The sequence below is a fragment of the Anastrepha ludens genome, chromosome 2, assembly GCF_028408465.1.
Source record: "Anastrepha ludens isolate Willacy chromosome 2, idAnaLude1.1, whole genome shotgun sequence".
Lineage (NCBI taxonomy): Eukaryota > Metazoa > Arthropoda > Insecta > Diptera > Tephritidae > Anastrepha > Anastrepha ludens.
This window is the reverse complement of record NC_071498.1, coordinates 44,643,379-44,656,679: the sequence shown is the minus strand read 5'-3', so window position 1 is coordinate 44,656,679 and position 13,301 is coordinate 44,643,379. Positions and strand designations below refer to the sequence as shown.

Below are 13,301 nucleotides of genomic sequence, written 5' to 3'. Positions count from 1 at the left end.
TTCTTGATGCTTTGTGGGTTATATATTCCGCATGTGGGCCAAAACTGAGCCGGTCGTCAATTATAACACCCAGATATTTGAGCTGACGAGACGATTTAAATTTATGTGTGCCTATGCTGAAAGAGGCTATCTCTGGTTTCTTGAAATTACCTTATAATACAAAGTATTTACACACATCTATTTTTTATGCTTCTTTAGAAGATAAAAACTTTCGAAAATAGGATATGGTATATTCCCGCCAAAAAGTTAGTACTCAGATAAATTAAATCACACAATTCTGGGGGAAAAAATGGAGATGAAGTGACGTGTTGCACAAGATAAGTCAACCGAGTCCTGAGGGTTTGAAGATTACCAGCACGCCAAATCATATTATTCATTTAATTATCACAAATTGAATCTCTGATAACACCGTGCGAAAAAAATGTACTTGGATGATTTTCTTATGCACGTAAAACTATAGATTTCACATAATAATGCTTTGCTTAAGCGCCGATAATGTGGCTCATAGTGCCAAAGTAATGCGGTAAGTAAGTAATTTAATTTTGTAAAGGACTTTCAAGTTTCAAATGGCTCAATTTTAATTACTTGCACTCATTCTATGATATCAAAATGCATGTCAGATGCAAGAGGTTACATCCAGCAACCAAAAAATGTACTTACTAATTTTCTATAGTATCCATTGCGTATACTTTATCTCATAGGAAGAGAGTTTAACTATTCTTTAACGTTTCTATAAAACAGCAAGAGGAATGAAGTCACATAAAAATACCCTTAATACACATTTTTTCAAAATAATTCATTGTGATCTTTCAAGAATACTCAGATAAATTATGAGTATTCCTATGAAATTTAGTGAAAAAATGTTCACTTGACATTATTTTTCTCCTGACGAAAAGTAAACAAAATCGAGATTTTTTAGAGACTTCTCAAACTTTTTCAGGATGTTTGAAATCGAACGTAATTATAAATCAAAAGTGAAATATTAAATTTGAAATTGAAAGTGTGCTGTTGTTGTGTATTGCGCTTTTGTTCTGGGAATTTTTCGGGCCCGGTTACGGATACCTCAAGTTTGACGACAGTGAACACAACTTATTCGCGCTTGAGGATAGATTCCATGTGGATATCAAGCGAATACGACATATTTATTGTTTCATCTCTTAAAACTTAAATGTAAAGTGAAAGAAGTAATATATTTTTTATCGTAAATAATGCAGAATGAAATGTCAAAGGGACGCGGCACTTCACGCCCATGATTTGCGCATGTGTGGATAAAAGTTCGATGAGGCGGACTTGCGCCTTCTGTCATTCAACAAATTAATAATTTCGGTCTGTTTGAAAAACGAACGACGGTAAAATTATTGTTGATACAAAAAAACTAAAAAATGGTTGGTGGGGTAAACATTTGTGGTTATAGATATTTTTTTATACCAATTATAAAAGAAACACAAAAAAAAACACGCTCTTTTTACCACTTCGTCTCACCTATACGGATTTCCTCTACTAAATCAATTTAATAGAATTTAATTTTTCAGGCAGGTGGTAACCCTCTTAATCTTTAAATTAAAACGTTTTCAATATTCCACTTAACTCATTAATTTAGTTTTTCATAGTGCGCTTTTTTACATTCTGTTCGCTTTGCGCCCATATTTCCTAAATTTTCTATATTTGATTGATACGGTCGTATTTCAGTTAACTTTTGCTAAATTTAATAACCCTGTATAAACAGGTGGCATTTATACTCATGATACCCTTATGAAAGCGCTTTCGTTTACTTATATTTCATTTATATTATTGAGAAACTTTAATTTAAAATATCGCAAAGGTAGCAACGCCCAAAAACATGTTTGGAAAATAGAAGTTTTAACACCTTTACTTTTGACACCCGGATTGAAGTGTTTTGTCAATCCTATTAGTTTTATCAAGCTTTTTAAACAGGTGGCAACTCGTCAGGAGAATGAAATATACTTTATGTCCTATTGTCATGCCTATACATATAATATATATATACACACGAGGTGTTTTCAAAAGTGTCGCGAATTTTGTGTTTTTTCAAAAATGATTTATTTATTCATTAATATCTATTTTGTCCCCTTCAAAGTAATCCCCATGAGATATTATGCAGTTGTGCCAACATTTTTTCCAAGCTTCGAAGCACTTCAAAAAATCATTTTTTTTATCTTGTTCAGCTCCTCCTTCGATGCCGTCTTTATCTCGTCAATCGTAGCGTAGCGTCGTCCTTTCATGAGCCTCTTCAGTTTCCGGAACAAGAAAAAGTCACAGGGGGCCAGATCTGGGAATACGGTGGCTGTGGCATCATTAGTGTGTTGCTTTGGCCAAAAAATCGCGCACAAGCAACGATGTGTGAGCAGGCGCGTTATGGTGATGCAATAGCCAATTTTTGTTCTTCCACAAATTCGGGCCTTTCTGGCTGATTGCTTCCCGCAAATTGCGCATAACTTCCAGGCAATATTCCTTATTGACCGTTTTACCTTGTGGCAAGAACTCATGATGCACAATGCCCCTGCTATCGAAGGAAACGGTAAGCAAAACTTTTACATTCGACCGAACTTGGCTCGCTTTTTTCGGTATTGGTTCGAGCGGCAGCTTCCATTGAGATTATTACGCTTTGGTTTCCACGTCATAACCATAAACCCACGATTCGTCACCAGTTATGACCCTCCGGAGCACATTTGGGTCGTCGCGGACAGAGTCCAACATCACATTAGCAATGTTCATCCGATGCTGCTTTTGGTCGAAACTGAGCAGTTTTGGGACGAATTTTGCGGCGACCCGTCTCATGCCCAAATCATTGAAAAAAATCGAATGGCACGAGCCAATCGATATATCTAGGTCCTCAGCAACTTCTCTAATGGTGATTCGATGATTGGCCAATACCATTTTCTTCACTTCATCAATTGTTTCGTCTGTTGTTGAAGTGCTCGGGCGTTCGGCACACTTTTCGTCGTTCACATCTTCTCGGCCTTCTGAGAACATTTTGTACCACCGATAAACGTTACTTTGGCCCAAAGTATCTTCTCCGTATGACACAGTCAACATTCGGAAAATGCATCCGCGCACTTAATTTCGTTTTTCACACAAAATTAGATACAGGTTCTTTAATGATGGATTTTTGAATAGGTAAAAATCGAAGACGAGCCGAAACACGTGGAAGCAAAGCAGCTGTCAACAAATAACTGAACATTTAAAATGGCCGAACTCGTCGGCATGAGTGCGAGACATGAGTACCAACATATCGTCCCAAAAAAATCGAAATTCGAATATACGTAACCTGCGAAAATTCAAAATTCGCGAGACTTTTTGAACACACCTCGTATATAATTGGCGCTTACACTCTTTTTTAGTGTTTGACCGAGCTCCTCCTTCTCTTTGTGGTGTGCGTCTTGATGTAGTCCCACAAATGTTCTCATACCTGCCTAATATATGTAAATATACACAAATATTTAAATATACTTTACGACCTGTTCTCATATCTACCAGATATAAATACAGTGAAACCTTCCTTGAGCGAGGGGAGTCAGTCAGCTTTTGTCCATTTAAGAGAGGTGTCCACTCAGGGAGGATAACTTCTTCCACAACATAAGACTTGGTATAGGAAAACCGTCCGCTCAAAAGAAGTGTCCGGCTAATAGAGGTGTCCTTTAAAAGAGGTTTCACTGTATACACAACTGATAAAAATAACTCGAACCGTTTCGGTTTGTGCGAACACAAACTCCGTGACACGAAATTTTTATATATTAGATTATTTTTTCATAAAGCCTAGCTCAAAATATAAGAAAAGTTACATAAATCCAAGTTTCAAGCTTTGTACAAAAATTATAAAAATTCAAATGGTTTTCAACAAAATTTAAACTTCTTTATTCAGAATTTAAAAAAAAAATTGCAGTACGCTATTTTATAGACTATTAAATTTTAGTGCAATTACAGGGTTTGATTGAAAAGTAATGAGCTTTCCCGCGCGGAGCGTCTGCCAAGCGATCAACCGAATCGGCTGGTGGGGGAAAATGATCGTTGGACCTTCCCCTTCCACTAGTAAACGGTCCCAGTTCGCTGGCAACAGCGGTGCAGTCAACATCGCTCCGCGCGTGGAAGCTGTTTTAAAAGTATGTTAGGATTTTGCAGTGGCGAAAATGATCAGCATGGTTTTGACCTTGGATTTCGACATGCACGACGGTCAATGTTCAAAAATTCAGGAACCCGGTTCACATCTTCGTCTGTTTGCGTCATCGAAGGCCTTCCAGATCGCTGTTCGTCTTCGACGTCCTCCCGGCCTTCCTTGAACGACTTGTGCCATCGTTTTACCTGGGCACTGGACAGAGATTGGTCCCCGTAAGCCTCCTTGAGTAGCCCAATGGTTACCATACTCGTTTAGTTTAGCTTTACGCAAAATTTGATCGAGTAACGTTGATCCAACGATCGCTGCATTTTCGCCACTGCAAAATCCTAACACACTTTTAAAACAGTTTTCACGCGCTGAGCGATGTTGACTGCACCGCTGTTGCCAGCGAACGGGGACCGGTTTCTAGTGGAAGGGGAAGGTCATTTTCCCCCACCAGCCGACTCGGTTGATCGCTTGGCAGACGCTCCGCGCGGGAAGGCTCATAACTTTTCAATCAAACCCTGTAGATGCCAGTTTGAAGTGGCACAAAATTCGTATAGGTTTTTACCTTTTTTTTGTTGTGCCCCTATTACGAATGCGGCAAAGGCCATAGTGCTTTGCTCTGTACACCTGTGACGTTTAGCACGATATTGCCCTTCAATGACAATCAGCAATGATCCTTACAAAAAAGAAGAACTATTGAGTGGCTAACTTGTTCGTTCATCAAGAAAAGACCAAAAAAAATAAATCTCCGAAATGAACTAGAAAGTCCATCTTTATTCCAATAAAACAACCTACTTTCATGGAGCATAAAGAAATTCGACTCAACATAAACAATTCCGAGAGATAATAGAGATAAGGAACTCAACACAGACACCACAAAGTGAAACTCAAGAGCATTAAATCCTTAACTCGTAGCCACACATACATACGAAATCAGACAGATCAAACGCAGCAAACCGCAGCGCAAAGTGAGTAAATAATAAAATCAATTGGTTAATGTCTTTTTTTTTTGCGTTTATCGAGATGTAATCAACTTTGTAAAAATATTTGTTTACAAGTGCATACATATTTAGCGTTTTAAAGTAAAACTAAAATAAATTAAAGCCTTTCATTATCACAAAATCGCTTAGTAACTAAGAAATCAAAGATATCGCGAAAAAAAACGAAAACAAAGTAAAAACATAACCTTAACACTTGAAGTTTGTTTGCAAATCTTCTTAAAAACTAAATTGGAAGCACGTTGATTCAACTAACATGTGCACTATGCAAGTATTATTATTACAACTATAACTACTACTAGTTAATTACGAGTACTTCAGCGGCTACAAACGAGTATCACACATTTCTAAAGCTCCAGTCATTGTTAATCTGCACCACTTCAGTCGCTGGTTGTCATCGGCGTCTACTTGAAACGCCCGCCAATTAGCCACTTATGCTGCTTCAAGCCTTCAAGCTTGTGCCCAGCGATCCTGCTGATAAGGGTACTGCATATGTGGATATTGTGAGTTGCTGTAGCAGTAGCTGGGCTGCAACAGATCCTCATCGGCGGCAATGGGTGCAAAACTGCTCAATACCGGTTGCAAGTTGGTGGTCCAGAAAAAGGTGCCTGCGTTGGTGCGTGCAAAACGTACTGGTACATAGATATCGTGTTCTTCGTCCTCGGGCTGCACCTCTTGCACCAACTCGGCTAGCTTTTCATTGGCCGAATTGTCCTCGATCTCTTCATAGTAGTGTTGCTCCTCCATTTGGGAATTGCGCAAATTTTCAAGCGACTCCAAAGACTCCAATGAATTGTATAAACGTTGACGTTGTTGTTGCTGCAAACGTTGTTGTTGACGGTGTTGCTGCTTTTGTTTTTGCTGATGCTGCTGTTTGTTACGGAAGAGTGTCTGCAAGACACGCTTAATGCTATAGCTCGGCTTCAGCTTTGAACTTTGCATTTGTGTATTGGTGTTGGTGTTGGCAATTGCCGCTGCTACTTGTTGCTGTTCTTGGCACATTTTCGAGAAATTCTATTACGAATATCTTCTCTAATACTCAATTAAAGTTATTCTTTGTGTGCTACTAAAGTGCGTGTGGCACGTTTGATGAACAAATTCGGAATGATTTCCACTCACAATGTAACGACCTTTTATAGCTCCGTGGCTTCGCGCTCGGCTCAGTGGCATGACACAGCGCAACATGAACGTTTGTACATTTCCTTCAGGAAAGGGAGTACTTAGTACAGTCGAAGAAACATAAATAAAACCAACAACATACATACTTACGAATATATATTAGTAGAAGAGCGCGAGAAATATGAGAACACGCACGTTGTGTTCATATATATGTATGTCTCGTCGAAAAGGCAACTCAGCTCAGTTCAGTACCAACGAACTCCACCGCATTGGGCATGCGTGCCTGTACATTACGGATATGCACTTCGCTTTGCACAACCTGCAGTAACAACCAACATTGCTTCGAAAACAAATAGTTATCTACCCTCCCAAAAGAGTGGCGAATGTTAGTGACTCACACATCGAGCGGAGAATTCGAAAAAAGGAAAGAGCAAACGCGTGTAAAGGAAATGCCAAATAAGAGGGTCATCGCACAACATCGCTCGGATTCCGATAAGAATTGTTGAGGCGGCTGAGCAAGCGGCAGGTACATAGTACGTAGAAGGCAAGAGAGTATGTATGTAGATGATCCCGGTGGTACAGTGGCGCATAGTGCAGTATTTCAACTTTGAAACCCACTTTGAATTGGCATTCAAACTTTACTGTCGCTTAATGCTGCTACTTCACTAGTTTGCATGCGAGGATTAGGAACTTTACTTATCATAAAGTACAAAGGGCGCTATCAAAGACATCTAAATTGTGTGAAGTGTCGCAAATTATCGATTTAGAAAAAAGTATTTTTCATTGACCGGTTGGCCCTAATTTAAGCTCAAAGATTTAGGTAATATCCACATGACCATAAAACGATACAATAATTTCATCAAAGAAAGTTTTTAAGGATCAAAGTTCTTCACTATTGCTAGGTAAATGCTAACCCTTCCCCATCATCAATTCCCCTTTCACACCACCTTAAAAACAAGAAGACCTTCAAGTACATCCAGATAAGATATGTCTGGTCATTGGGACAAGATATTTTAGTTCATTGGTTATCGCCTCTCCTAGCCTACGTCCACATTGTGAAGAGATTCCCCTATTTACCACAACGAGAAAAAATTATACCATACCTAATACATCTCTCCCATCATAATCTTCTTTTAATAGAAACATGTATGGTAATACGTTCAATAAAGATGAGGAGAGAGATGAATAATAGCGTTGGGTATTGTAATTGTAAAACAGCACGGGGAATGAAAACAAGTGTGTGAGCTCTAAGGCTCCGAAAAGTATTTGTTTGGGATGGAAAGCTCATCCTGAGAGCTCTGTGAGCGGCAGCAGGTACAACATTGAAAATTTTCTGAGATGGTGCGTGATTCATTGCCCTATTCGATGATTTCGTAGAGCTCATACTTCTTGTTATTCCATCGCCTGCGACATTAAACGCCGCTAAAGTGCAAAATCCTATAAATCGTATGCAGAATACAAGGGAGGATGGAACCATTTGCAGAAGGCTACGCAGATAAACTCATAAATTCTGATTTCTGTCAAGAATTCTCTGGGGAGCCAACAAGCGCCAAAACGCTATATCTATCCACCTGTATGTGCAGCTGCACATCAGCAATTGACTTGACACAAACGGGTCGCTATGCAATTGGTACATGCAAGTATATTATTTAAAATAATTGTTCCAGTTTGGGCAAGATCTCAGTTTATGACCCACCACGTGCAAACACCTCATAATTGCATATTCTATGTATGTACAAAGCTTCGGAAGAAAGAAAAACATACCTAACTCAATAGTGATTGACTTTACGCATAGTGAGAATAAACTCAAAGTTTTCTTTTCTCTCTAAATAAGAATCATCTCCTTAATAGTGAAGCCTGCTTATGCCGCCATGTGATGAAATTCAATGGCACATCGAGTCCCTTCATTCCGAGCTGCATGGAGGTTGAACCCATTTCAGCATGTACTTCTAGGCTGTTTTGCGATGCTAAAACTCAAACATATTGATTTATCTCAGTGTGCTCCCTAACTTTTAATCATTCCACAGCGGACTCAGTCTAAAGTTAAACAAATCAACCAAATATTGTAGAGAGCGATTATATAGATTATGAAGGACGTTAAAGCGATATGTACTTAAGTAGATCCAAGGAACGAATTAGGTTAATGAATATTTAGGTTATAGTGTAATTTATTAGGTGAATGCCCTCTTGTAGTTTTAGCGCGGAAGTTTACTCTTAAAAGAGAAAAATGTCGATGAGATGTAAATGTGGATATTTAATTGCGAGTTTGAAAGTAAGTAACAAGTCTTTCACGATGGAAGTCTTGACTCTCCGCGGAATGAAATGAATCGCCTTACTTTTGAACAATATTGAGAACTATTGTAAAATTATTAAAATATTGCAATTAATGAAAAATAATCGAAGTTAATGCTGAGCCCCCCAAACAGTGCCTTTATTGAAAGGAAGTCAAAACATTTTTTTTTTTTTTGACGAGACACATTTTCATCTCAGCGGCTATGTTTCAAGCCAAACTGCCACATCTGGTGATTGAAAACTTGCACGTGATCTTCGCGAAGCCATTTCAACGTCAGAGTGTCGTTTTAATACGGATTCCGGAGCGGCGGACCATTTTTCTTTGAAAACGCTGAAATGGTCAACAGTGCGCGCTGCAGAGATATGACGAATGATTTTTTTGTGGGCAGAATATGAAGGTAAGAACTTGGACGATCCCTGGTTTTATCATGATGACATGCTATACCAAAAAGCTATGTTTGCAGCTGCTATTTTTCATCGTTAGACTCGTTTCGTGGGCTGCCGTGAAGGACCGATGATATGCGAAACTTCTATTAACGATTCAGATACTTACATATGTGATATTCAAGCAAGGCTTTCATAAGATAGTCCCAGAAACCGTCAGCAAAGTCTTTTAAAACTTTTACTAAATCCGTTGCGCTTCTGCGAAGGCAGCCGAGGCAGCCAATACGAGTATTATTTTTTGAATGCAAAAAAAGATACCACTATATAGGCCATCCGCACGCATATAAGGTGTTTGACCGTGATCCTCATCCATGCCTTTGTGACGTGCGCTTTGATCTTGTTCCACAAATGGCGGGGCATATGTTGTTTTCAGGAAACTGCAGTGACAAAACCACATGCAGAGGATTGCCATTGCCTGCCGAGGGGCGACCGCTATTAGAAGAAACCTTTTATCAACTGGCTCTCGAATGTTAGTTAAACAATCACTTAAATTTACTTCACCTTTAATGTCTCATGTGATGATTTTTCTAGTTTCCCATTTTAGTTACAAACGTCTCTCGAACGTATAACCTCACATCAAATCTTCAAATTTTTTTCTGTCCCACTTGTTTCGTAAAAGGTACACTGTACGCACGCAGGATCCAGCCAGCGCTGTCAGTGCTCTCCAACACCAATCGAGGTGGTGGTGGTTTTTGTGGCTAGTGTCGATTGATAGCTGGTTGTTTGTTGTTCCTGCCATTAGCTACCGCTGTCGATGACTGTGTGCTGGTGTTTGTAATGGCATTCGCTTTTATTATAGTGTTGCTGTTGGAAGAGTCTTTTTTTCCTTCCTGACTCTTGGTTTGCTTGTATTGGCATGCCAATAAGGGTCGAGGGTGAGCGTAACTTAAGACAGTTCGATGCAACTCAGAGCAGTTTGTTCTCCCTCAGCACAAATCAAACTTGAATATGAACCCCTTTTTCTGCTGGTGACCGAGTGTGGGAAAATGTTTTGAAATTTTGTCCAAAATACCGATACTGACAGAGTGGTAGAAAAATAAAATTAAAAATAGAAATAAAAAAACGTTACAGAAAAACAGCAGCAAAAATAACAACAAATACAAACAGCATATCAAAATTGATATGGCATAAGAAATAGGAAAGGGAAGGAAGGCTCACTACCGGCTAGCAGCTCGGCACCAGTGGAAGAGCATAGCGGCGGCGGTGGCGGTGGCGGTGAAGCAGCAGGCTCACATGGCTCACTTAGGGTACGGGGATGTATGAGTATGCAAGAGAGCGTGTGGGTTTCTGCATGAGTGTGTATGTGTGTTACGATCGTGCAGGGGTTTCATATTTGAATTACTTCGCTTGCTTGACGCTTGAAGTCTATAGGAAAAAAATGGCAGGTGTTCATTGTGAAATTTTCTCATGGAACTCTCAAGCGATAAGGAATATTATATTATACCAATAAGTAAAACTTTTTTTTCGATCTTCATTTTTTTTTTCACTTTTATATGGCCTGTTGGTTTTTGTGAGTTCCTTTTTGGTTATTCGATTACTTTAAGGCTTTTGTATAATTTGGTGTATGTTTTTATTATTTCGAAAACAGTAACTGTGTATTTAGTGTAGCAAGGGTGCCGGGGTTGGAGCTGCTGGCCGAATGTATCGGCTTGCAGGATTTACGTGACCATCTACTTTCAAGTGCATGTGTATGTATGTATGTGCATATATTCCAATTTCATTTCCGTGGGAAAGCGCATTCGGTTGGCATTCCCACGCAGTTAAGGTGATTTTTTGTGTTATCCTGCTGCTGTTGTTGCTGCTATCTTATTGTTGTTATTATGATTACAGTTCCTTGTTCGCTCCTTTTTGTTGTTTCCATTATTTTTATTAGCGCTGGTGGTGCTAAAGGTATGGCAGATTTGTGTTGTTTTGTACTCGTTTTTTTTTGTTTTTTTTTTTTTGATTTGGTCAAATTTTTTTTTTATTTTCTGAGGCTCGTTTTATTTTGACAAAGGATGCGTGGCGCAAACGAATTGAGAGCGTAAGCAAATTATCCTTTACGGGTACAGTTAATTGCAAAGCGAATGAATGTGTGAGAATGGTAGTGGAAGTGGCAGTGGCACTGACAATGGAATCGAGTGGAGCAGCATGCAGTATGGCGTAAGTGTGACAGGCTGCAAGGAGGAAGAGATATTGAATGTAAGTATGTATGTGTGGGTGTAGTAAACAGCAGATAGCCTTGAGTCCTTACGATTACTTGGCGTAATTTGGTTGTGATGAGGGTTTAATGTTAGCGTTTTTTTTTTTTTGTTTTGTTTTCTTTATTTTTTTTCGGAAGGTGTTTCGTAAAATTTTCCCAGGCTTTGCAGGACTTCAAGCTGAACTGAGGTGTGGCAGACAGGTTGCTTGATTGTTTGGTGCGTCGGTAGTAGTTGTTGTTTGCTGTTAGTGGTAGTTGTGTCGTTCGACGTACGCCTGCCCGGCTTGGGGCTGGTTTGAACCGCTTTATGCTGGATGGACTGGCTGGCTAATTGCTTGACTGCTACTGTTGTTACTTGAGGCTACGAAATAAATTTAACAACAAAAAACAGAAACAAATAGACTAAACTGTTTTAAAGAGTTCGTTTACATATAAAAGAGCAAATTCTGTTTACTAGCTGGTCTTCTTCTTTTACTTGCTCTTCTTCTTTGATTTTTAATTTGTATTATTTCTACTATTTTTATGTTTATTGCTCACTTCTCCTTGTTGAGTTGTTGTATTATTTTATCAATGAATGGATGAATGGTGTTTTTCCTTCCTCTTTTTCTTCTTCTTTTTCTTCCTCTGCCCGTATCTGCACAATGACTCAGTAATAAGCTTTGTGATGTTACCAACGAACGAGTATTAATTATATTTTTTTAGACTGTCGTTTTGTTGGCCATGCCTAGGCTTTATTGGTGGGTTGATTATCGTTGTGACTTGCGCGTGCGCAGTGTGCGCCCAACACGCACAGTAGCTGTGCCAGGCAGGCTTGCTATACAGTTTTGTCCATTTGTGCGTGCGACCAATTAATCTTTCTACTTTTATTGATTTTTATTAATTGCTGCATTGCTACTCTGCCATATTATTATTAAAATAAGTGCACATATAAAATGAGTGACTTAATTACAAGGCTATGTGTGGTGAATATTCATCAGTTTAGGCTATATTAGGCAAAAAAACATATATATCCAAGTTTGAAACCTAATGCGAAGTTTCTATTTAGAATTTTTAGAAAATTTTTGGATATGCAGTTTTTATCCCATTAAACTTCAGTACAACAAAGTGTAAGTTCGTAGTGGCTCAAAATTATCGTTTATTTTCGATAATTTTTTTCCTTGACCATGTCGGGAATTTTCTCCATAAAACGTTGTACAATTGCTGAGTTCCTTGCATGGAGAAAATACGCAGCCGTCTGCGGAAAAAAATATTAGAAATCAAGACAAATTTTGAACCCCTTCAAACTCGCATTTCGATGTACTAAAATTTAATGGGCCATAAAACTGCGTACCCTATTTGTTTTTAGGAATTCTCATTAAAACTACTGAAATTTTTATGAAAATATGGTATTTTTATGCAACGTATATTTGGTACATGCATGTATACTTATATAGAATACATATGTATACATATAAATATAGTAGGTTGAAAAATATTTGGAATACATAACCTTTCTTTCATCAAAAATTTAAGCTTTGTCAACAGTTTTTAAAATCTACATAAAAGGGGCAGAATGTTACTCTATCAATTACGGCATATGGACAGAAGCTATAAAGCATAAATCTTTTGTTGGAATCACCATTTACTTGTAAGACAAATGTGGAACTCTAGTAGTCTTTGAATTATTTGAAAAATATACCGAAAATATGTAAAGGGTGGTTAAGTTTCAAGGGCCGGTGTTGGTTTCGAATAAAATACAATTTTTTTAGGAAATTATTGTCATTTCTCTTTGTTATGATAATATTGGTATGGTTCAATTACATATGGAACAAAATATCGGCCAAATGGCCGCCGCGGCCTCGGCGGAACACCTCCATCCGATGATCCAAATTTTCGATGACGCTGAGGCATAACTGAGGTTCTATGCCGTTAATGTGCCGAATTATCTCATCCTTTAGCTTTTGAATTGTTGTTGGCTTGTCGACGTACACTTTTTCTTTCAAATAACCCCATAGAAAGAAGTCCAACGGTGTCGTCGGCCCTTGAAATTTAACCACCCTTTATAAGAATGGGCTTACCGAGATCTTTGATGGATGGTGCATTTCCATCTATAAAGTAAATACTATAGTAACTAACAGCGACAGAACAGCTATGAAAGTAAGTAGAG

General features: G+C 38.6%; 1 protein-coding gene across 1 annotated transcript; it reads right to left on the bottom strand.

Moving 5' to 3' along the window:
- Positions 1-5,140: 5,140 nt before the first annotated feature.
- LOC128857404 (enhancer of split malpha protein) lies at positions 5,141-6,209 on the bottom strand. Its single transcript, XM_054093157.1, has one exon. The coding sequence runs from the start codon at positions 6,118-6,120 to the stop codon at positions 5,569-5,571; it is 552 nt and encodes a 183-aa protein (XP_053949132.1). The 5' UTR covers positions 6,121-6,209; the 3' UTR covers positions 5,141-5,568.
- Positions 6,210-13,301: the final 7,092 nt, after the last annotated feature.

Excerpts from the sequence above, each read along its gene's own strand:
- LOC128857404 (XM_054093157.1), bottom strand. The coding sequence starts at position 6,120 with ATGTGCCAAGAACAGCAACAAGTAGCAGCGGCAATTGCCAACACCAAC.